We start from the raw sequence: 24,301 nt of genomic DNA on the forward strand, positions 1-24,301 counted from the left end.
CTCAGGTACGACTTGCGTGTGTTAGCATTGCAATTGTATTAAGGGAGTTGTAGATCTTGTTAAGGGTTTTGCATTGTGTTTGTTAAGGGGTGAAATGTGTGACTGGTTTCGCAAATGTGCAAACTGTTTTGGTGTTTGTGATACCTGTTTTGATAACTGTTATAAAAGTAGTGGTAACTTTGCCATTGCAATTGAAAAAAAAAAAACTGAATTGTAGCATGTCACTTATAATGTACTATAAGATTCCTGTCACCTCCCAATAAAGATAACACAGCTCAGCACAATTTAAGGACACATTTGTATTAGATTAAATAAAATAAAATTAACATAAACCCTAAAACTCAACTATATACAGAAATACAATCATATATTGTTTTTATCATAGACCATTGAAGCAGCTTCAGCCTTGTAGTTCAGCTGCCTCATTTCACCCCCTTTGCAGTGCACTATGGTCTGAATGAATTATAGTGCATGGCAGTGATATAGCTGTAATGGGTGAGGCGGTGATATAATCTTCATTTACTCCAGGCTTAGCTGTCATGCCAAGTATGCATGCTTCTGTATTAACCACATACTTGCCTTCAATTGTGCAGAAGGCCCATGAAATCGCAGACTAAGGGATAGAATGGTACTGCACCAACTAATGATATTAAATCAATCTAACGGTTTTTTTTGTGTTTTTGTTTCAATCACAGTATATTTAAGATCTTTCATGTTGGACATGCTGATGCTAATGATACTTATATATAAACACTTGCATTAATTATGTTAGAGTAAAGTAAGTATGGTAGAATGAAACAATAATGAGCCTAAAGGAAAATGAATAATAAGTAAAGCTCACAATAAATACAAGAAATTTCCAGGTGTAAACAATCACTTGGTTTATTCAATCAGGCACACCACTGCACATGATTAATTCATTTGATCTTTCTTTTAACTGGCAGGATGGCTGCTCCGTAGCCCCTCTGCTAACAGGCAGGTGCCTGTAATAACAGGAAATAATTAGCTTATTGGAACAGCGATTCACACGAGGATTCTTTCTTCTCACTAATGATTGTCATTTTTGCACATCAATTATCTCATGCAACAGGCAAAAACAAACCAACATTTAAGTGCACGCCAAAAAAAAAAAAAAAAAATGTGAAAGAAAACAATACAATTCTATATGTAGTTTTAAACAAATAACATAACATTGTGGAGTGGGACAGCAGTGTGGAGTAGTGGTTAGGGCTCTGGACTCTTGACCGGAGGGTTGTGGGTTCAATCCCCAGTGGGGGACACTGCTGTTGTACCCTTGAGCAAGGTACTTTACCTAGATTGCTCCAGTAAAAACCCAACTGTATAAATGGGGAATTGTATGTAAAATAATGTGATATCTGTATAATGTGAAATAATGTATAATGTGATATCTTGTAACAATTGTAAGTCGCCCTGGATAAGGGCGTCTGCTAAGAAATAAATAATAATAATAATAATAATAATAATAATAAAAAGTCAAACTCAACCATTGAACCTGATTAATATGCCTAATACAGTAAAAAAAAAAAAAAAAAAAAAAATTAGCCTGTCTGAGGTCTACAAGTTTAGTCACCCCGTGTCACATGTGGTCTGAGTGGCCCCAGTGGTCCGGACCACTGTGATGTCACAGCACCTGTGTGGTCCCAGTGGTCCCGTGGAGCTATAAAACTCCACAGGAAATTCAGTACAGCATTATTATTATTATTATTATTATTATTATTTATTTATTTATTTAAGGCTATCATAATACATATATGATAAAACCATTAAAGCTAGTCTTTCACTTCTGTATTAAACATTACTATTATTTTCAGCTTTCATGATGGAAATACAACCCTTTTATAACCAGCAAGTTAGGTTTTAAAAAAAGGTATTTACCCAATGGAAAAAAAAAAAACATTTCTGACAGTACAACTGAAAAATCAATTCTCCAAACACACTATTAAATAGCCCTGAGTGGGGACCAAAGCCCATTATTATTATTAAATTTAAACACTTGCATTAAATTAGTGTAAAATAAGTATGAAAAAATAATGAACCTAAAGGAAACTGAATAATAAAACTGTGAAATCATAAAATAGCCTAACAGCCACAGGGAGTGGTCCCAGGAACCACTGCTCAACACAGGACAGTGAGTAAGAACTGCTCGAGTTGTCCAAATCCCATTATTATAAGATATAAACACTTGCATTAATTATATTAGTGTAAAGTATGTATGAGAAAATGAAACAATAATTAGCCATTAAGAAAATGAATAATACAACTGTGAAATCAGAGTAGAACAGCGTCAGCGAGTGGTCCGGTCCACATTTGATAGATTGGTCCGAGTGGTCCCGACCACTTTGATGGAGTAGTCCCAGTGGTCCGGACTACTGTGACATCACAGCGCTGAGTGGTTCTAGTGGTTCGAGGAGTCCCATGGAGTGGTCCCAGTGGTCCGGACCATTGAGACGTCACAGCGCTGACCACGGGCCACAGAATGCTACAACCCCTACTGTGTGATTTGTGTAGAAATTGTTTTTTTTTCAAGAATTGCATAACCGAATTTTGTGAGTTGTTTGCGGACCACCTGGAGTTTACTCACAGACCACAAGTGGTCTGCAGACCACAGGGTGAAAACCACTGATATACAGTATAGACAAGGCAGGGTATTGTTTAAGGGAGAGTGAGAGTTTCTTGTTGACGTTTCAAAGTTAAAGTTATACTATTATGCATAATAACTGTTTAGCATTGGGTTCTGGTCATTTGAATTAATGTCTTGTATACCGAAAATAGCAGATCTGTGTGTCTGTGTAATCTTAGGCCCTGTCCACACTACATAACATAACCGATCTCGAGAACCGTACTCGAAACCGCTCTAATTAATACAGCTCAAAGCTCCGGCAGACTTACTCAAATTCGCTCTTACTTTATAAGTTACTGTGTGCTTTATTTTGCTCTTACTTGAATTGATTTTATTGCACTTTCACATCTGCTCTTATCTGTATTATGATATTCTGTAATGTGATATTTTATAATGCAATACTTTGTATTGTGATGACTTGTAACAATTGTAAGTCACTCTGGATAAGGGCGTCTGCTAATAAATAAATAATAATAATAGTTGTAATTTTTATTATCCTTGTCAAAAAACTCTGTTCTTGTTCCATTTCTTTTACCTCGCCTTCTCCGATTAGCACCTATTCAGCCAAATGACTGATCTTTTCTAAAAGGCCAAGAAGTGATAGTACACTTTATCTTAGCCAAAAGACCGAGAAGTGATTAGTAGTATTATAACATACTGTCTTGGTTTCAATAGTAAGTCCAGTACTGTAAAAGTCAGAAATGGAAAGTCCTCAGATTTTTTTATTTAGAAAGGCAAAAAATATGCATCGGAATACACTCCAAGTACTGACTGACATTTTAAATAAAGATTTGCCATACAGTGAAACACTTCCATGTATACGTGGTTAGGCTGATAAAGATATTTGATACATCCTCTAGGTGTAGACAACCATTGTGGCTTTTGTATTATGCCGAAAAGTTTGTCTAAAAAAACAATCAAGTACATTTAAATACATTTAAATATTTATTACATCAATTAATAGACATACATTAAAGTATAAGGCTTTTTCAAATTCGTATTATTATTATATAACATTATTATAGTCTGCCAGATTTACCACTTTTGTTCCAGTGCAATGGTTGCATTATTTACTCTAATACCGAAGGGCTTTTATTTGTATTAATTCAAAAGACAATTGGTGCAAACTTTGCACTGACTAAGGCATTATCGAAGTATGTGTCTGCTTGTCTTATAGCTTTATCTCAGAATTTAGGATTGTGATTATTACGTTTTGGATAAAATACAAAAGCTACAAGTCCCATGTTCTTTTGAATATAACAGTATATCAGAATAGTATCACTAATCCCCTGCAAGTTCAGATATAGTTATGATCAAAACTATATTTGATACGCTAAGAAGAGTACTGGTACAGTATTGTAATGCAGTTTTGTTTTCCTTCTGTCGAAGTTAGGAAGCCATCCAGAGAGTGAATGGGATGAAGAAGGTTGGGAGTGCAGTGTAAGGTTCCAATCCCAGATAAAATATAGAAGCCAGACCGAGAGCAGCTGTGACAAGAACACTCTTCTTGCTGATAAAGATCGTCCTCACTGCCTCACAGAACTGAAAAAAAGATAAAACAGTGTATGTGAGCTATGTGATAAATGTTGTTTTGTGAAAAAAAAAATGTCTATCACATTGGACAAAGCAGCAACACTGCTATATTCTCCAAATTGATTTAAGATGGTGATAAGCTACAGTATGTACTTGTTTGACCCAACCCCTAAAAATGTTAAGTGTCTGTAGAACCATAATTACCATTATACCTACCGGTAACTGCCTTCTTAAAATCATTTAGTGAATCCACTGCAGTTACTGAAAGTCGATTTCTCTTAGTTAAAATCATTGAATTTGTAAAAGTCTAGATGCATTGTCTGTTCTGAATTGAACAATTACAGGATATCCAAGGAAGATAAAGAAACTGCAGAGCATACATGTATGTCCTAGAATTAAAGGGTTACACACAATGCCCTGGATTATGTTGCCATACAGTACTGATACAGTAGTGATACTAGTGTAAGTTGTTAGATAATCAGAATCCATAAATACCTCTTCAAAACTTGTGGATCTGCCAAGTTAGATGTGTTAACAGGAATAGAAATGTCATGGACGGACTTGCCACATAATTTGTTTTCAACTCTCTAAAGAGTTATATGACAGTCAAATCTGTGTTGTAGTTTTATCAAATGTCCACTAGATGGAGCTGTTTATTTTAGTTTGCAGGGTTACGTGGCTCTGACTTTTTGGTTTCTTGACTTCAAGCTGGCTTAAAATTGGATTCCTAGCTGTATCTCATTTAAATCACTAAATGTGACACTTGCCATTTGACATATTTTTTCAGACTCAAATGCACTAAAAGACTGTTGGATGTTTATTTTCATAACTTTGGTTTTCATATTTTAATTCACTTTAAGGGGCTACTGTTTAGATCAACTGAATGTAGTTCATACAACTATAACGACTAGAGAAAATAACAAATATATCTGGCTACTTTAAAGCAGTATTAACATTATAATTTCTTACAAAATGTATCATAACACAAATATTAAAGTTAAAAATATTAGTTTTATTGTGGAGAGTTCATAACTTCTAACAATCAATTAGGATCAATTTTAAGTAGGAAAACGTGTCAGCTGATGCCCTCAAGTTGCCCAGGTGAAGAGCCTACTTTGAGATATAAAGTATTAAGAAAAGTATGACTTCAGGATAGTTATACAAAAAACCTATAGAAATATATACCGGTACAACATTTGGCAATCTTTGCATCATTTCTGCCAGTGTTGCTTATATGTTGTATTCTGATTGGTTGCCACCCTTCTGCAGGAACTTTTGATTGGCTGAAATCCAATTTAGAGAGTGTGTGCTCTACTTGTAGAGTATAAGGAACATAAACTATATAAACTTTATCCAAATTCCGTTTACATTGTGAGGGAAAACTGTTTATTGTTGGTGAAAATGTTGTGTGATGCAATACTGTTATAAATACTGCTACCCTTTTTGGGTGAGACCAGGTAAAGCAACCACATTTACTCATATTTTTAAAAGGAGGACAACGTTCCCCAAAGCAGTACACTAAATCAGCACTGAAAAGAACATAAACCCTTGAACACTTGCATGGCAAACCACAGTTAACCATGTCAGAGTTGCAATAAAACAAGATTAGACATCAATAACTTGGCTATTTTATATGTTGCCACTACTTGGAAGGATGGGAAAAATAAATAAGAACAGAGATTGAAGACACTGATATCAAGGCCTGGAGCTGATAGACAAGGAAGAAGAAATGTCATTAAAACAACCTCAGCAAGAAACTATAAGAAGTGGTCTTGCAAATACATTTAAGAGGAATGTCAACCATGTACTCAATACCAATACAATATATGATAAGGTGTTTGTGGTGCCTGGAAGACAAGAGAATGTGAGTACACTTTTGGGCACTCTACAGTACATGAGAAAATAGAACTTATTGATTTCACGTTTCTTTACATACTTAAACCTTGGCCATTTGTGAATAAAGTGACAAGCACAAAACATCACTTTATAACATGTAAACTGGTATATAACTTTTAAATAACAGTAACATTAGTCTTTCTTTTCTGAAGCAAATACTGTATTCTAACAAAATAATTCTATAAATCTTACACTTCCAATCACTATACAGGTCTCAAATGTGCAGTTTTGAAAGAAACACATACCAGCAAATATGTATTTTAAATTGAAATCATGTAATATTAAAATGAATTTAAAGGAAGTTCTCAGTTTGCTTGCCTTACATCATGTTACTGTTTTACGCAACAATACGTGTCTTTGGGGTGAACAGGGAAAGCTGCTGGGTGATTAATAACAGGATTATAGGAGTAGAAAGGGATAGGAAAATGTCACTCTCCAAGATAAATCAAAGGGTTGCAAACACAGATTTTTTTTATTTTTTTTTAGCATACTACCAAATACGAAAATGCAAGTTTTTTATAACATGTGTTTGTTTCAAAACTGCACATTTGAGACCCATATAGCAAGTCCATGATTGGTTTATTAACATCCACCCAGTTAAGGACCAATAAGGAGTAAGGAGTAATAGCCCCTCTGGCATAGCCTAGGGACCCTTTACCCCCCAAACACTAATGCTTTTCCCTTTTCCAGTGCTAATGTAGCCATGTGGCACTATCGGCAGCTTGGGACAAATGAAAGCACAGATCCCATCAGACTGTTGTTAAGTCTCCAGAAGGTGGCCCATTCTGTCACTGCACCTCTTCAGTCAGACCTGTGTGTTAAAGATACAATGACCAATGTCTTTCACTCAATTAGCTGACAGAGGATGTGTCACTATCAGTATAAATTACTTTACTTTGTCATTTATCCATTTTTTGGTTTTTGTTTTATTAACTTATGTAATGTTTGTTTTATATTTAATCAATGGTTAGCTGATTTTAACATCATTTAACATTTAAGAATTAGTATGAATCATGGACTACCTTATCTACTGTAGGTAAGCTGAATTGTGTTGTATAACATAAGAGTAAAGAATGTCCTTATCAATATATTCTGAGGTTGCCTCCCTTTGTGATAGAAGTCATTACAAGACAAGGTTTTTTTTTCAATGAATACATTGCTTCCCTAAATAAAATACTGTCCAATAACATAAATTGTTCCATTTAGATAAACATAAATAATTAATAATTCATTAATACTAATAAAACATGCCAACATTGGACAAAAACGACTGTAGTTACATGGCTCACCAGTACTCCTTGATGGAATTATTGTAGGTGCATATTGTAGGTGAATATTATTATTAAAGAACTGACAGCAAACATATGAAATCCACCCATACCTTCAAAAATATCCTAGGTCACTTCTGACTGCACGTGAATAAGCAGTAGTTGTCTTCTTGGATGCTTGCCACATCTTTAAGATGCAGTGAGCCTTGGTTTTGCAATAGCAGTTGTCGTCAGATTGAAACTCTGCTAAATCTTGAATTAACTACCAGCTAAAGGCCATGTGCAGAATGATTCATAAATGTTAGACCACAAATGAGGACAGAAGGTGCAAAGATTATACTTAAAATTCATATTTGGAAGTAATTTGTTGAAACAAAAATGAAAACCTTTGAAATACTAGCATAAAACTGACAGGATTTCCTACTTTAAACGTGTTTAATTGGATAACCATGATGCTCACCTTCTACCGCTCCAGGCTGTGTAGTTCATGTTCAATAAACAACTGTTCATTGTCCAAAAGACTAAGGCTTGGTGTATACCAAAACCAGATCATTCAAACTGTTGCCTAACTGTTAAATTCTAACTGTGAAAACCATGATTACTCAGTTGTTTCTTAAACAAATAACTCTTTTGAAGGGCAGTATCGGTACACCAAGGAATGGCATAGCAAGTGCTAAGGATAGCCAAAATACAAGCTATATAAAGTGCAATTTCAAAGAAAAGGTTGTTTTTTACTCTTGTCATGTTTCTGGTAAGGAGGGCTAAGAGGGGATTTTTTAAGTACAGATGGCCACTTTGTTTATAAAAGTTTACCAGAGGAAAAGCATAGAAAAGTGTATCAAGCATAGTGAAAGCATGGTAAAGTGTATCAAGCATAGTGAGAGCATGGTTAAGTGTATCAAGCATAGTGAGAGCATGGTAAAGTGTATCAAGCATAGTGAGAGCATGGTTAAGTGTATCAAGCATAGTGAAAGCATGGTAAAGTGTATCAAGCATAGTGAAAGCATGGTAAAGCACATGTAAGAATTGTGAATCCCAAAGAGGTATGATAAAGCAAATGGTAAAGAGCAAACATGGTCAAGTATGTTAAATGCATAGTATAACTATTGAAACAGCATGGGAGAACTGCAAAACCACAGTGCAAATTTACTGTGGTAAACTACCACACCAAAAAAGAAAAGTATTCTTTGTCTAGGATACAACAACCTCAGTGAACAATTGAAAAATGTAATACAACTGTAGCACTAAACTGCAAGACAATCTGCAAAAAGTATTTTACTGCTTTTGCCAGCCTGGTGGTATGGTGAGTCATAAATACCTTATAGGATACAGTGTTTAGGGCTTTTTTTTAGTTGTACCTATGTTATTTGTATTGAATGATTGCCAATATTTATATTGTGGCTGAAAAAACACTTTTTGTTTTTTCTGATCTGTCTAAACCTTTATAGTGTGACATGTTATGCTAATATTAAAAAAATAAAGTTATCAAACAATAAAAGGCCTGTCCAGTTTTATATTCACAACAGTAACATATTGTGACTGTTCACTGATAATCCTTTTGATCATGCTGCTATTGGAAGTTCTTGGAAAACAATTTACAAGAACATTGTGTAACATTCTTCTAACGATTTACTAAATACAAATAGCATCTTTAATGAAAAGCTGTGAGATTCTTTGACTGCACTTTATTATGAAGCCAAACTGGCAAAGTAATATCTCCGAGCTGAACTATTTTTTAAAGACTGTCACAAGACTTCACATTTAAATATAAAGCATATTGTATCTCAGTACAATTAATGAAACAATAATAATATGTGAAGGTATATTGGATACGAAAGTAAAAAAAAATAAATAAATAAAAACCATTAAAATAATTTACTGTACCTGAATGGTCTGGAAGCTTGCAGCAGTTCCATATCTGCAGTACATCACAAAATGTTCACAGTTATTCCACAGAAGACTGTAATCTATTGATCCTATAAGTTTCTCAGCCCTTCTTGCCACTTCTTCATTGTTTAATGGTGGTTGACTGCAGACTTTGTCCATACGGTTGGTTAAAATGGCAGCCCCATATGCAAAGTCCTCAACAGTGTCAACCCTTACACTGGCTATTTTTGAGATTACTCCCATGATAAGCCTGTCATTGGTCACCATTTGCTGAATCCTGTTGCTGTTTTTAGTCAACACAGGGAGAATGTCTGGTATCAGATGAGCCACCTTATTGTCCCCTAGGTAAATACCGAAATGGGTGAACAAAGTGCGAGGGGCCTCCAACAAATCTCCTCTTTTGAAAGAAGCCAAGTCGTAGCAGTGGCCGTTTTCATCTTTGTACGTAGACATGGTGATTTTTTGTTTCCAAATTTCCTCTGGAAGGCGAAAGAAAACATTAAACATTTTTTGGAATACTGGAACATTTGTACACCACCTGCTTTTATCCTCAGGATACAGGGAGGAGTCAGAGTTACCTCATGGATTATGTTTAAGAATTTGGCTGAGTGAATTTTGTCGGTAAAAAAAAAAAAATAAGAGAGAGACTCTTTTCAAAGAAGTCACATGCTCATTAGCGAGGGGTTTGTTTCATAACATAGTAAGCAAAATGATTCCTTTTAGAGCGTGGGTAATCCTTTCGCCAGTTAAAGCTGAAGTAGTTCACCCAATCCTATTTGTTTTGTTTTGCTGCTGGAGAATTTTAATCTTTAGTTTTCTGATGTAACACCTTCCACAGTTGACCCTCAAATGGACAAAATGATCAGGGTCAATTTACAAATAAATAATCCAAGTTGAACATTTTACCTTAGTCTTAAAGTTAAAAAAAAAAAAACTATTAAAGAAAAATTCAATATATGGTTAATGGAGATCTTCAACATATTTCCAATTGGGTCTTTCCAGCTTTAGTGGACCAAATGTTTTCACTGGAATACATACTGGACTTTACACTGTACTAGGAAACAAGAAAGACAACTTAAGAATAGTAGACATTTCAAAAGACTGAGGGTTGAAAAAAAATGTTTGGAAACAGGTGTTTTTTTAGATGATTTACTGACCCTCTTATTAACTAGATACAATAAAAAATAATCTAAATATTCCCACAAGAATTGAGGAGTTTAAGGGTGAGGCTATTCAGATCCACCTTTGTTTAGATTATTAAGCATGTCATCTGTGTCATCTGGTTGGGGACTGACAGGGAGCAAGTCAGGAGAAAAGTTATCTGGGGCTATTCTGCCTCATGGCGAACTAGTCACCACTAATGGTCAGGTGCTAGATCCAGACTGACTTTCAAGACTGGAACTGCCTCCAGGTCTCAGTATCTTGGAAACATCTGTTTCTGAGTAAAGGTGCATGAAAAGAGTCATAAAACTTGACAGCTGCAATGCAGGTCGCCTAACAATCTTCAGTCCTCTTTGGTAAGTGGGTAGCAGTATTGAAGTGACATTTGAATGAGGCATTTCAAACTGGGTAAAAAAAGAGTAAAATGAGAAAGACTGTATTGCAATGTGCCCACCAGGTGGTACTGTTTTCTAAACTAAAGTATACAATAAGTGGACTATCAAATCTAGCGTTACTGAACCATATACCATAGACAAAACTAAAATGGAACTTTTTGGCCTAAATGCAAAGCGTTATGTTTGGCGCAAACCCAACACACCCAAAGAACACCATCCCTACTGTGAAGCATGGTGGTGGCAGCATCATGTTATGGGGATGTTTCTCATCGGCAGGGACTGGGGCACTTGTGAGGATAGAAGGGAAAATGAATGGAGCAAAGTACAGAGAAGTCCTTGAGGAAAACCTGCTGCCCTCTGCAAGAAAGCTGAAACTGGGACGGAAGTTCACCTTTCAGCATGACAACAACCCAAAGCACACAGCCAAAGCTACACTGGAGTGGCTAAGGAACAAAAAGGTAAATGTCCTTGAGTGGCCCAGTCAGAGCCCCAACCTAAATCCAATCGAAGATTGCTGTCCATCAACGCTCCCCAAGGAACTTGACAGAGCTTGAACAGTTTTATAAAGAAGAATGGTCAAATATTGCCAAATCTAGGTGTGCAAAGTTGGTAGAGACCTATCCCAACAGACTCACAGCTGTAATTGCTGCCAAAGGTGCTCCCACCAAGTATTAACTCTGGGGATGGAGACTTATCCAATTATGATCTTTCAGTTTTGTATTTTTAATATATAATTTTTTTCTCAATAAAAACTTTTTCCCCTTAACAGTGTGGAGTATGGTGTGTAGATAAGTGGAAATGAATCCTCATTTAAATGCATGAAACTCTGAGGCACTGACACAACAAAATGTGAAAAAAGTTCAAGGGGGTGTAGACTTTCTATAGGCACTGTATATTCAAAGTATAGAAATTACAGAAGAATAGTGAAGTATGTCCCTTATAAAAGTATACCATTGTAAATTTTTTGCAGTTTCTTCATATTTTAAATTGACCATAATTTACCATGTTGTTCAATGATTTTTATTATGCTTTACCTACAAAGCTTTCACTATACTTTATTTCACTTTGCTATGTTTTTACTATAGGAAACTTTTATTTGGGTGAAACACTACCACAACTTTCAAAATTTCAAAAGGATTACAAAGATATATGTATGGTCACAGACGGTTCTGGCACGTCGCTTTTGTGCTATAAGTCATTAGATCCTTTTGCATGGAAGGCCTCGGTTGCAAGGGTGTGCGGTTCTTTGATGGACCCAGATTCAGTTAAAATGTGTTTGTCCACTGAGCTAACAAGATTTAAGTTTTTTCAGGTTTCAAGTAAAGACCCTGGTTGCCCACACCTGTATTGTGAAACGTTGGATGCACAGGCCTGTCGTGGTGTTCGCAGAACCAGTCTGAGCTGAGCCTGGTACAGAGTTCGTTTACAGGGTTATCCCTGTAAAGGAGTAAGCGGTTAATGATAATGGATGGATGGATGGATTTTTCTATATATCACAGAAATTAATTAGAACCTGGCAAGAAGAGATGGGGGCACAGAGTGTAGGACGGTTTTACTAAGTTAAGCTAAAGATTGGTTTAAAATAATGAGTACTAGAAAATGCTTACTTTAGTGTTTCACATTTATCAACACTAAAATTGGCAAGAGGGTAGGTCATCTTAAAATCTGCTTCAACTGGATTTTGTATGAACAGAAAAAGAGGTCAGACTTAGAACCCGGACAACATTGCACTTGTGCCACAATTAACTGTATTTGCAGTCGTCCAAATGCAAACTACCTCATTAATAATAAAATAATGGGACGGTTTATTTAAATATTACCAAACACACTGAAAAGAGATGCTGCGCGATAAAGGATATTGTTCAAATAATGCATAGGGGTTTACATGAGGCTTTATGTGCTAGGCAGAGATGAAGAGAAGCTTATCCCCCATCTGTCTATAATGCAAAAGGCTTGCAGTTAAAACGGTTCATGCTGCCAAGAAGAAAATAATAATAGTTATTACTATTATTGTTTAGAATTAGTTGTTCTAGAAATGGTAGAAGTATCATGTGTACAAAAACCGACAGCACTCACCAATTCCCATTACTGCTTTTCTTATGCTGCTTAGGCTACTGATGTCCTTTCACACACCCATTTATATTAGTCTTAGCCAACTGCATAACTGTTAATGTGCTAAACAAAAGTAGTATGCGTTCAATAATCACAAATATGCGTTAATGTGGAACAAATATATTAAAAACAACTCATGATGTGTTGGTTTCAAACACAGGTACTTTGTTGAAATATTAAAATTAATTGTGCAGAAAATGTGTAAACTTATACAAACGCTGTTAATATTATAAATACATAATTTGTGTGTATTTGTTAATTAGTTATAAGGGTATATAAAATCATAGGCCTACTTACAACGTAGTTGCGACAAAAATGGATGGATGGCGAAGACGCAGACAAACACTGGCTAGATTAAATCTTGTATGGGAAGAACTCCTTCAGTCCCATGCAATGGGTTTGTAGGAAAGGAATCGTGCATCTATATCTGTACACCTGTGCGCTGCAGAAGCGAGTGGGTATTGCTCTGTACAAACTTCTCAGACCGCTGATTCGGCAGGACTGCGCACAGCAGAACGGGTGCCCATCTCAGCGGGAGCTGGGGTAGGCACCTGCAGTTCTCTTTTGTGTGCAGAAATTCGGTGTGCAACCCAACCACCTCTTGGTGCTGTTGATAAGCGTGGTCCAGCCTTTCCAAAAGGTGGCTGTATTGCCGATCCTGCCTGGCAGCGGTGCGTGCAATCAGACGGTACATCCTTCTGTACTCCAGGCGCATCAGACGATGCTCCTGGATCAGCAGCTACAGCAGCTACAGCGTTCAAACCAACTTTAATTTAAAGAAGACCAGTTGTGAATTGCTTCACAACTTTTGTTTTACATGTGAATCCTAAGAATAATATGTGAAAAACAGAACATATCGCATATGCGCACACACCTAGCCCAACATGCGTAAAATGGCTTGATATCCCCAACCATTTGTTTTTTCACAAATTATTATTAGGATCCACATGTAAAACAGAAGCTGTGAAACAATTTACAACTGGTCTTCTTTAAATTAAAGTTGTTTTGAAAATGCTAGCTGCTGTGGTTGGGGATATCACGCACTTTTAATTGACGCTGGGACGGTGGTGTGTATATGCGATATGTTATTGTATTCACAAATTATTCTTAGGCTTCACAGGTAAACACACACACTGTGAAACCATTCACATTTGGCATCCTTTAAATTAAAGTTGGTTTGAGCGCTGTAGCTGCTGTGGTTGAGGAGATAAAGCCCTTTTATGCGTGGCTGAGGCTAAGTGTGCATGTGTGCGGTATGTTATTATTTTCCAAAAATTATTCTTAGGATTCACATGTAAAACATAGACTGTGAAACAATTCACAATTGGTCTCCTTTAAATTAAAGTTGGTTTGAGCACTCTAGCTTCTGTGGTTGGCGAGATACAGCCATTTTCATTCATGTCGGGTTAGCCTGAGTCGAATATCAAACGAATATCAAATGTCAAGCTAACTTTACCGCGGTAGCATATTTTAGTTTAGAAAAGTAAATGATGGCTGGCGCAATTACCATATTGTATTGATGGGGCTGTTATTTCACAGGACGTCTGGAAGGATGAGGATTCCAGCAAATGGTCCAATGCCACTGCCACTGGCTGGTCACCCATTAACCGGTGCATTGCCTCCCAGAACAAAAAATTGGGACCTCGAGCTTTGACCGCAGGACTGCAGGCGTTTTCTCTCCTGCAGGTACAGATATTTCAGTTTCTTGAATTTATCTCGTACCTGCAGGAGCATTCTATTTATACCAAGTTCAGCCAGAGCACCGGTAATACTGGTGAAAATGGTGGCATTTCTTTGGCGAGGTCGATCCAGTTCATCCATAACCCCCAGGTCCGCAATAATGTGGAGGAGGGAGCGAGTTTCCTCATCCGTCCAGTGGAGCTGGTGTTGCTGCTGTCAGAAGGGGTGGAAGCTTGAAACATCCTGCGGGAAAAAAAGCTACATTATTTGTAGTATTATTATTATGATAATAATGCTGGTAATAACAATCTAGTAGTTCTCATGCATCGTTCATAATACACTGAATGAATAAATAATGGTATAAATCAACATCTCTATATGCAATTTATATATAATTTAGCCGGGACCCTCATCAGGAGAAGCGGATTGATAATAATGGATGGATGGATGTTTAACTGATTTGTATTAGTAAGACTGGGATAAGGAAAATCTTACTTACGCTACAGAGGAGGACAGAAAGACCGTATCCCAGAGAAGAGCTTTCTTTTATATAGGGAAGTGGAGGAGGTATCGTGTTATTTCGTGAAAGTCTATTGTTAAGTATTTTGCACGACTGTGGAGTTTGTTGCTATGGGACTAATTAGGCCAATTAGCGTGCACTTTACCGTGCTTTACCAAAGTGTAATGACACTTGAGTCACACACTTTTTTTGCCGTGCACTTTTGGAACGAGCACAATCATGCATCATTTGTGCGTGACACGTCATGAATGCACTATAGTAACGTGACTAAAACTTGCTTGTAAACACCGCCACTGTGGACTTGTGATCGTGTTTGTGTTATGTGTTGGTGTTTAAATTATTATTATTTATTTCTTAGCAGACACCCTTATCCAGGGCGACTTACAATTGTTACAAGATATCACATTATACATTATTTCACATTATACAGATATCACATTATTTTTACATACAATTACCCATTTATACACTTGGGTTTTTACTAAAGCAATCTAGGTAAAGTACCTTGCTCAAGGGTACAACAGCAGTGTCCCCCACTGGGGATTGAACCCATGACCCTCCAGTCAAGAGCCCTAACCACTACTCCACACTGCTTAAATATCGAGACTATTATTTCGGTGCTAACCCGTGGATTACAGGCATGAGGACTGCAGTACCACCAGTATGCTGATGACACACAGCTTTATGTGTGTGTCTCAGGAGATGTTGGGGAGATGAAGGCCAAATTGGAGTTCTACCTGAAGAGGTGAACACTTGGCTTAATAGGAAGTGGCTGAAATTAAATCCTTTTGGTGGTGGTTCAACTACTACTCTCAAGAAGCTGGGTAACAGTTTTATCCCTCCATACATAAATGGAACCATACCAATTGTAGTAAATAAAGCTAGAAATTTGGGTTTTATTATAGATAATAATCTTTCTTTTATTCCCCAAATTAATATGATGATGAGTTCGGCCACTTTTCTTTTACGCAATCTGAAAGTTATTAAACCATTTTTGTCAGAAAGTCTCTTTCAGACAGTGGTGCAAACTCTTATGAACCCCAAACTGGATTATTGTAACTCTCTTTATTCAGGCCTTCCAGCTTGTCAGCTGAATAGACTTTAGAGAATACAAAATATGGCAGCTTGCCTTGTAACTGGGACTACTTTGTGTTCCCATATTACTCCAGTTTTGAGAGAACTGCATTGGCTCCCTGTCCGAGAGAGAATAGATTTAAAAAGCCTTTGTATGGTATGGTATATGAAACCCTAAACTGACTATCTTAAAGCTGTTCTTAATGTCAGAAATACTAGAAGGGTTCTGCGCTCAACCAGTTCTTATCGTATTTCACCTTCTAGATTTTCCAGAGTTCATTTTGGAGGCCGTACCTTCGAGGCTAGAGCAGTTTTTTATGGAATTTGTTGCCTGCAGAAATTAGAGTCTCCTTTAGCCTCTTGAAATTTAGGAAGCAACTCAAAACCTGGCTATTTAAAAGAGAATTTCAATAAGCTAAGAGAGAACTATAGCTGACTTATGACTGGACAATCATGTGTAACAATGCAATGTATTTTATTTTTATGTTTTATTTTTATTATGATATTTTCTTTTTAATTGTATTATTGGTCTAGAGTTTTTAAAGTCTTAATATTTTCTACCGTGCTCCGATGCCTGGTGGCAAGTGGCACTATGAAAAAATTATAAAAATAAAATTCCTAAATAAATTACAACAGAGCAATACGCAAACCATTATGTATTGTCTGTTATCATTATTGTTTACTATTTTGTCATCAGACTTTGGATTTAAAAATAAACCTCCATTTCACCAGTACTTTGTTGTCTGTCATTGTCTTGAGCACTGCATCACTCCTACACCTGCACACTGCAATCCACTTTGCCACAGTGGTCCAGTGGTTAAAGAAAAGGGCTTGTAACCAGGAGGTCCCCAGTTCAAATCCCGGCTCACTCACTGACTCACTGTGTGACCTTGAGAAAGTCACTTAATCTCCTTGTGCTCCGTCTTTCAGGTGAAATGTTGTTGTAAGTGACTCTGCAGCTGATGCATAGTTCACACACCCTAGTCTCTGTAAGTCACCTTGGAAAAAGGCATCTGCTAAATAAACTACTAATAATAATAATAATAATAATAATAATAATAATAATAATAATAATAATAATAATAATAACTAGAACTGCCAGGGAGTTTTACGGCTTCCAAGCTCAGTACCAGCTGGAAATGTTGTCAAGCTGTAGCATTGCAGCACAAGTGTCAGCAACAGATCAGTTTTATGGAGCAGTTTCAATACAAAATACTGCATTAGTTAATTATCTCACAATGCTTTATAACTTTAAGCACCATAATAACCACAACCCTATCTACACACTGTAAGGAGTTATAAGCTAATTTTACATTTAACCTTAAGGAGAGGTTCCCAAGAAGATTTTGAAAGGTTTTTAAAGAAATGCGGCAGGCAGACATTTTGCTTTATGCACAAACACCATTTTTAAAAAAGTCAATTGTATTGACACAGGGATGATGTCTGTAAAGTTTGGAGTTAATCAACTAAACCGTGTTCACCTGAAGCGGTTTTAAATTTAAGAACGAAACCTAAGTCTGGTGGCCATGTTGTTTTACAAAAGAACACCATTTTGCCATATTTGAATTCCATTGTCCCCAGGATGACAGTTAAAAGGTTTGTGGCAGTTTGATGTTTGGGCACGTTTTGGCAAATCTGGTGGCAGCCATTTTGATAGTAAAATGTATTGCAGCAACTTCTGCTTTGCAAACTTGAAGCGGGTTTGGTTGCTGATGACATATGCAAAGTTTCAGATCAATCGGTTCACCAGTTCCCAAGAAGATTTTGAAAGTTTTTTCCAAAAAAATGTTGGTTGACGCAGGAGCGCAATTTTTGCACCTGAACTGTAATCTACACGGGATGATACCTACCAAGTTTCATGTTGATTGCTTACACCACATGCGAACAGGAGCAGTTTAAAGCTTTGGGAGGAAAAACAACAATAATAATAATAATAATAATAATAATAATAATAATAATAATAAAAAAAAACCTTTACAATAACAATAGGCTTCCCAAGCCAGCTTGGAAGCCTAATAATTTTCCTGTGTTGAACCATGCTATGTGCTCACTCAACTGAACTACAGAATGCCTTACTAACCATTCCTGTCAATACATGAATGAACCTTCTTGCAGAGCGAGACGATGACTCATCAAAAATTGTGTTTTGTGGTATGGGAAATGCAGACACCCCTGAGCCTCTTAAGCAAGCCTCTTAATCACCAAGCCATGACCTGACCTTGACAAATCTCCTTTACTGTAACCTACAGGAAGGGCTAATTCTACTCAAACAGAAATACTGCTTCTCAATGTTTACAGAATCTTAGTCTTCACAATTGCACATTTTATCTATATACATAGTAGGAATTGAAGGACTAAAATAAATTGATTACAGAGGTTGTTTCTAAATTAGAAATGCAGTATTAATTCTCAAACAAACCCACATATGCACAACAAATATTTGTTGTCCAAGCAGTAGAGGTAGTGGTTTTCAGTGACATACCAATACTGTAATTTGTTGGGCTAAACTATTTAAGTTTTTCAAAGTTGAGGGCCTGTAGAACTGTTCCTCAGTTGGGCATTAGACTGCTCTTGTTGTTTAGGCTGTGTGGTCCAGTGGTTAAAGAAAGGGGCTTGTAACCAGGAGGTCCCTGGTTCAAATCCCACCTCAGCCACTGACTCATTGTGTGACCCTGAGCAAGTCACTTAACCTCCTTGTGCTCCGTCTTTCAGGTGAGACGTAATTGTAAGTGACTCTGCAGCTGATGCATAGTTCACACACCCTAGTCTCTGTAAGTCGCCTTGGATAAAGGCGTCTGCTAAATAAACAAATAATAATAATAATAATAATAATAATAATAATAATAATAATAATAATAATAATAATAATAATTCAAATATAATAGGATTGCAAAGCACTTTGACAAAATCTAATTAGGCTCTATATGGGATCAAAACCCTCTACAGTAACTATCAGTGATTTTTACACATTAAGTCTTAATATACTATAGTCTGTCAAAAATTGTATTTTGGTCCATGAACAATACAGTTAGGAGTAAAATAATATGTGTGTGTATGTGTGTGATCAAATATAATCAAACATAATGAATACTACATACTTCAATGTATGAATTCTAACTTGAGAATTGTATGCACCTCAATTGTGTGCAAGTAGCTTCAAATTACTTTTTCAACATTTTTTGTACCCCTACCATTCTGTGAATCCTTATGGTAATTACTATATATATATATATATATATATATATATATATATATATATATATATCCCTTATTTTCCAGTTGCCTGATATAGACCTACTGTATGTAACCCAGGGTAGATCAATGGCGTGCCTTTACAGAAGTAACAGCCAACTGCATTTCACTGGATCTTCTGAACACGGAAAGCTCTCTGTATTGATTCAAACATCACAAGTAAAGTGCCTCACAAGTAAAATAAAGCTTTAACCTGATGCAATGTATTTATACAGCTGCAGCCAGTATGATGTCAAGTGATCTGCAAGGTGTGAATAAAATAACTGCTTTGGATTTAAGAATTTTCATACCAGTATTAAAACTTAAGCCTCTAGTGAACACTAGTTGCTATAAATGGCTCTTTTGGGGATACATAATCCATTGCAAGGGTCAGATAAAACAGTGAATTAACCAGGTAAAAAGCTGATTTAGTGTCCAGTCAAAGGTCCAGTATACATAAGCTACTAAGAATCGAATGCTTTGTAATCTTAAACTGTTCACAAGCTGTGGTCTTGACGATTGCTGTCATCACTTCATGTGCAGCCTTAGACAAAATGCTGTGAAGCCTTAGGTGGCCAGCTATAGTTACGGTGTCAACATTCCTGCGAAGAAGCTTTACTGATTAAATAGACAGAACATTCTGCAAAGAAGCTAATACTCAAATCTTTCAAAAAGATAAGCTGTTTCAATTACATTTTCTGCTTACAATGTAGAAGAAATAATATATATTTTAAAATCAATATTACAAGCCCCAAACTGACAAATCTAATACTTAGCAATACACAACACTGTAGTTTTTTGTTTATGTATGTATTTAAATTGTATTAGGCTTAAAAAGCTACTTACTTCAATGTATGAATTCTAACTTGAGAATTGTGTGCCCCTCACTTAGAAAGAAGTAGCTTCAAATTACTTTTTCAACATTTTTTTGTACCCCTACCATTCTGTGGATCCTTATTGCAATTACTATATATATATATATATATATATATATATATATATATATATATTCCCTTATTTTCCAGTTGCCTGTAGACCCAGGGTTTTTAAGTGATCAAATATTGTACATATTGTTTAAATTTAAAAGTATTATATCCCTTGATGGGTATATTGTATGATGTTTAAAAAATGTGTTTGTTTCCCCTTTTTAGGGTTACATTCTGAGTCTTTAAAGGCATGTTCCTATCATTTATGTTCATGTTCCTATGATTTTCTAACCTATACACAAAAATTGTTTAAAAAAAGATTTAAGACTGTTTGTTGGTCATAAACATTTCAACAGTTTTGAAAACTGAAAACAAACTTTGCTATAAAAGGTGGGTTTTGTGAACTACAAACTTGATTCAATTAATCAGAATGAGCTTCAACAGTCTTTAAAGTTGTGTGAATAAAGACCCTTTGTTTCTCGTTTCATGTGCATGTGTTGCTCACAACTGGCAGCTCAAACTTAAACCTTCCAGAACAGCACAAAATAAAAACTCCACAGGATTAAATACAGTAAAACAGTCCTAACTAATGACAGCAAGACATTCCTTTTCAAAAGTATAGAACATTCAAATCTAACATTTAAAAAAGCACCTAATGAAACATAAAACAAGTTGTAGTAATGTTACAAAACCAGTAAAAAAGTGATGGTTAAAAATCGGACACCCACCCATTTATCATAGACTTTTTTCTTCTGAAAATGGTGCACATTCCAAAATCTTTAGTAAATAGGTATGGGACCCACAGTTAAAGAGGCCACTTGCATTTGTGTAAACTTTGGAAGGAACTACCGGTGCCAAACGCGGTGCATACAGAAGATGTGTGTACTGTTTGGTGAAAGAGGAGTGTCTCACTAACCTCTGTCAAGCTCACTATTATGTACATCTCACACACATGCATTGAAAAACTAGATAAATGCTTGTCACCTTTTGTTCAAGAGCAGTTTAACCTACAATACAGCATGTATACTAAGCACATACACTTTCAGGTATTACAGCACATACATTTAAAAATAAAAGTGCTTTGACATGTTCAATGAAGAACTTTTATTTTACAAACTGACTGTACAGACCAGGGTTAAACTTGGGGGGGGGGGCAGTTAATCAATTTCTGCATACAATATATATATATGTATATACAAATACACATTAACATACCTGTAGTACATTTTATATGAACTATAAACCATTCATCTTGGCAGGTGCATTATATTGGCTTACACAGCAAGATAAAAACATACTCCCCTTCCTTTATATTAAGCAATAACTACTATGTTATTGTTTTGTCTTTTGCAGAAGTTAACTGGCCATCCATAGGGTGAATAGGATGAGAACGGTGGTCAGCGTGGTGGAAGGAGCCAGGCCAAGATAAAGGATAGATATTATTCCCAAAATAGCCATCAGCATAACACCTCTCTGATCTCGGATGATCATTTTCAGAACATCGCAGAACTGCAAAGAAAACATAAAAAAAAACTTTTAAAAGACATGTTCAAGAAATCCGAACCAGTAGGACTTTAACAATTTGAAGCCATTTCATTCTCGATTATGTGTGGTACTCAAGGGTATGTAAAACTAAGCAGCAGCCAAAGATAAAGCTAGTTTAGTCAGACCCCCTCCCCCCACCCCCCAAAAAGTCTGAACACCTTTTTTTTCACAAAACTGAAAGGTTCTCCTGTTCCTAGTTGCAACAGATCATTGGTCTGCGTCCCAACTAAGCAATTTTATGAGAAGGAATGACAAATAGTCTGGAATTCTCAGCAGAAAGTAAAGAACGGAACACAGAAACAGGAGGCTTTCATTGTCAACTCCCCATACAAAAAATAAGAGAAATAAACGAACACCAGTGGAAAGTCTATCCCCCCTCTCCCCTGCCCTCCCCTCCTTATCAGGGTTCATCCCTTGCTTGTATGGTATACCATTAGCTCCAGCATAGCATGTAATTGTCTCTTGAATGACCCCAATAATAATTATATATTGTTTTTAGGGTTTTTTTTTTTTTAAAGTAAACAATCGATAGGTTGAAAGGGTTTGGGTTTGGTTGATCCTTGTCCAGGTTGATATTTTTCTTGTAATAATTGTCCAGAGCTGACTATTTTTATTTCATATTGTATGGACAAACAAATATAATGTTATTGCATGGTCATCCCATGGAATAAAGATGTTAAAAGGTTAAATTACATATATATATATATATATATATATATATATATATATATATATATATATATATATAAATAAAAATGGTCTGCCGAAGTTCTCTCTCTTCCTCCCCTCCCCTCCCCTCTTCTGGAACAATATGAAATAAAAAACAACAACAACAACAACATGTGGAACGCTAGTAGGGAGAAAGCATCTAGCGAGTCGGCTTTTACAGCTTCTAACCGTGCCAAAAAAATAACTTGGTATTGTGCACGGGTTTCAATACAGCACTTGTTCCAGCTGAGAGCATCCTAGTTTACAACAAAAGGGGGGGGGTTAAAGTTTGTGATCCAACACCAGCAATCCAATCATTTTGCTTAATCCCTCTCTGCCATAGTTACCAATAGCTCTGACAAAATTCACTCAACTCTTGCTGAAACAAAGTAACACTGTGGGGCATGAAGCAACAAGGCCAATTACTATCTGGACATTTCACAACTGATCAGAGGTTCTCTGCACACTTTCACTTAATGTAAAATATTTCAATTTACAGAAAAAAAAAATTTTGAAATCTGTTTTACAGCTATGGGTAGAAAAAAAATAATTACATTGAAATAATCTGCATACCATTGCAAAATCAGAACTGTTTTAGCTCCCCAAGTATGCAACAGAGTCAATCACTAAAATGTATTTAAACTGGCACTCACGAAGGCAGACAGACACTGAAGATGGAGAGGTCCTTGAAAAGGGTCACTGCATTAGTGGCGATGTCCTTACCTGAGCTGAGGTCGCTAGAGATATGATCTGTATTATCTGACTTGATTTGTTTTTAACCATGTTACGATAGGCTTTTAACCATTATATATGAATCTTGAAATGCATTAAAATCAAAGCGCTACCAGAAATCATTTTCACGATACCGAAAACTGCACCTGCAAAGAAATAGCAATGATTTACCTTGTCTGTTTGCAAACTCACAGGTTGTCCATATCTGCAGTATGTGACAAAATGTTCACAGTTATTCCAAAGCAGACTATAAGGCGTGGCTCCAACAAGTTTCTCGGCTCTTCTTGCTGTCTCTTCGTTAGGGAGTTGCTGTTTATTGAGGATGTTGTCCATGTGGTTCACAATAATGCTGGACCCATATGCAAAATCTTCCACAGTGTCAATTCGTATACTAGCAATTTTGGAAAGTACGCCCAGAAGAAGTCTCTTGTTCGTCACAACTTTCTGAATCTGACGCTTGTCGTTGGTAAGCGCTGGCAGGATGTCTGGCATCAAGTGGGCAACTTTATTGTCTCCGAGATAAATGCCAAAGTGAATGAAGAGAGTACGCGGCACTTCTAACAAATCGCCTCTCTTAAAGGAGGACCAGTCAAAGTAGTTTGCATTTTTATCTCCGTCTGTGGAGATAGTAGAAAACAAATTGAAGTTGGTGAAAAGGAACACCTTCTCAAAGAGAAACGTTAACGAGTCAAGCATGTTTGGTTGTTGTTGCATATTTTACTATAGTATTTAATGGTCTGCTTTTATCCTATGCGAGTAAGGAGGAGACAAGGTGACATCATAGACTTGTTGAAATCTTGATTGGTTCTACTGATTTTGGGTCACGAGAAACATGAGTTATTTGCACAGAAGCTGTTGTTTACATGTAGCCCACTAACATTATAGTAGCATTTCACTATGGAAAGTTAAATGCTTACTACGGTTGCAGCAAGAGGCTTGTAAAGAATAGTTCATGCAATAGTGTCAATATTTATAATCGATTCTATTGTAGC

General features: G+C 36.3%; 2 protein-coding genes across 2 annotated transcripts; both read right to left on the minus strand.

Moving 5' to 3' along the window:
- Window positions 1–864: 864 nt before the first annotated feature.
- LOC117420592 (lecithin retinol acyltransferase-like) lies at window positions 865–9,724 on the minus strand. Its single transcript, XM_034034076.2, has 2 exons — window positions 9,223–9,724; window positions 865–4,183 (listed from the first exon to the last, which is right to left on the minus strand). The coding sequence occupies exons 1-2, from the start codon at window positions 9,676–9,678 to the stop codon at window positions 4,031–4,033; spliced, it is 609 nt and encodes a 202-aa protein (XP_033889967.2). The 5' UTR covers window positions 9,679–9,724; the 3' UTR covers window positions 865–4,030.
- An 11,483-nt stretch (window positions 9,725–21,207) lies between these two features.
- LOC117420657 (lecithin retinol acyltransferase-like) lies at window positions 21,208–24,044 on the minus strand. Its single transcript, XM_034034177.3, has 2 exons — window positions 23,481–24,044; window positions 21,208–21,833 (listed from the first exon to the last, which is right to left on the minus strand). Exons 1-2 carry the CDS (start codon window positions 24,021–24,023, stop codon window positions 21,681–21,683), a joined length of 696 nt encoding a protein of 231 aa, XP_033890068.2. The 5' UTR covers window positions 24,024–24,044; the 3' UTR covers window positions 21,208–21,680.
- Between the last annotated feature and the right edge of the window lie 257 nt (window positions 24,045–24,301).

The sequence above is a fragment of the Acipenser ruthenus genome, chromosome 1, assembly GCF_902713425.1.
Source record: "Acipenser ruthenus chromosome 1, fAciRut3.2 maternal haplotype, whole genome shotgun sequence".
Classification (NCBI taxonomy): domain Eukaryota; kingdom Metazoa; phylum Chordata; class Actinopteri; order Acipenseriformes; family Acipenseridae; genus Acipenser; species Acipenser ruthenus.

What these genes read in the sequence shown, in the direction of transcription:
- LOC117420657 (XM_034034177.3), bottom strand. Translation starts at nt 24,023, where the DNA reads ATGCAACAACAACCAAACATGCTTGACTCGTTAACGTTTCTCTTTGAG. An exon ending in TGAGTTTGCAAACAGACAAG is followed by an intron (nt 21,834 to 23,480) that starts GTAAATCATTGC and finishes TTTTCTTTGCAG; the next exon opens with TTCTGCGATGTTCTGAAAAT.
- LOC117420592 (XM_034034076.2), bottom strand. Translation starts at nt 9,678, where the DNA reads ATGTCTACGTACAAAGATGAAAACGGCCACTGCTACGACTTGGCTTCT. An exon ending in CAAGCTTCCAGACCATTCAG is followed by an intron (nt 4,184 to 9,222) that starts GTACAGTAAATT and finishes TCTTTTTTTCAG; the next exon opens with TTCTGTGAGGCAGTGAGGAC.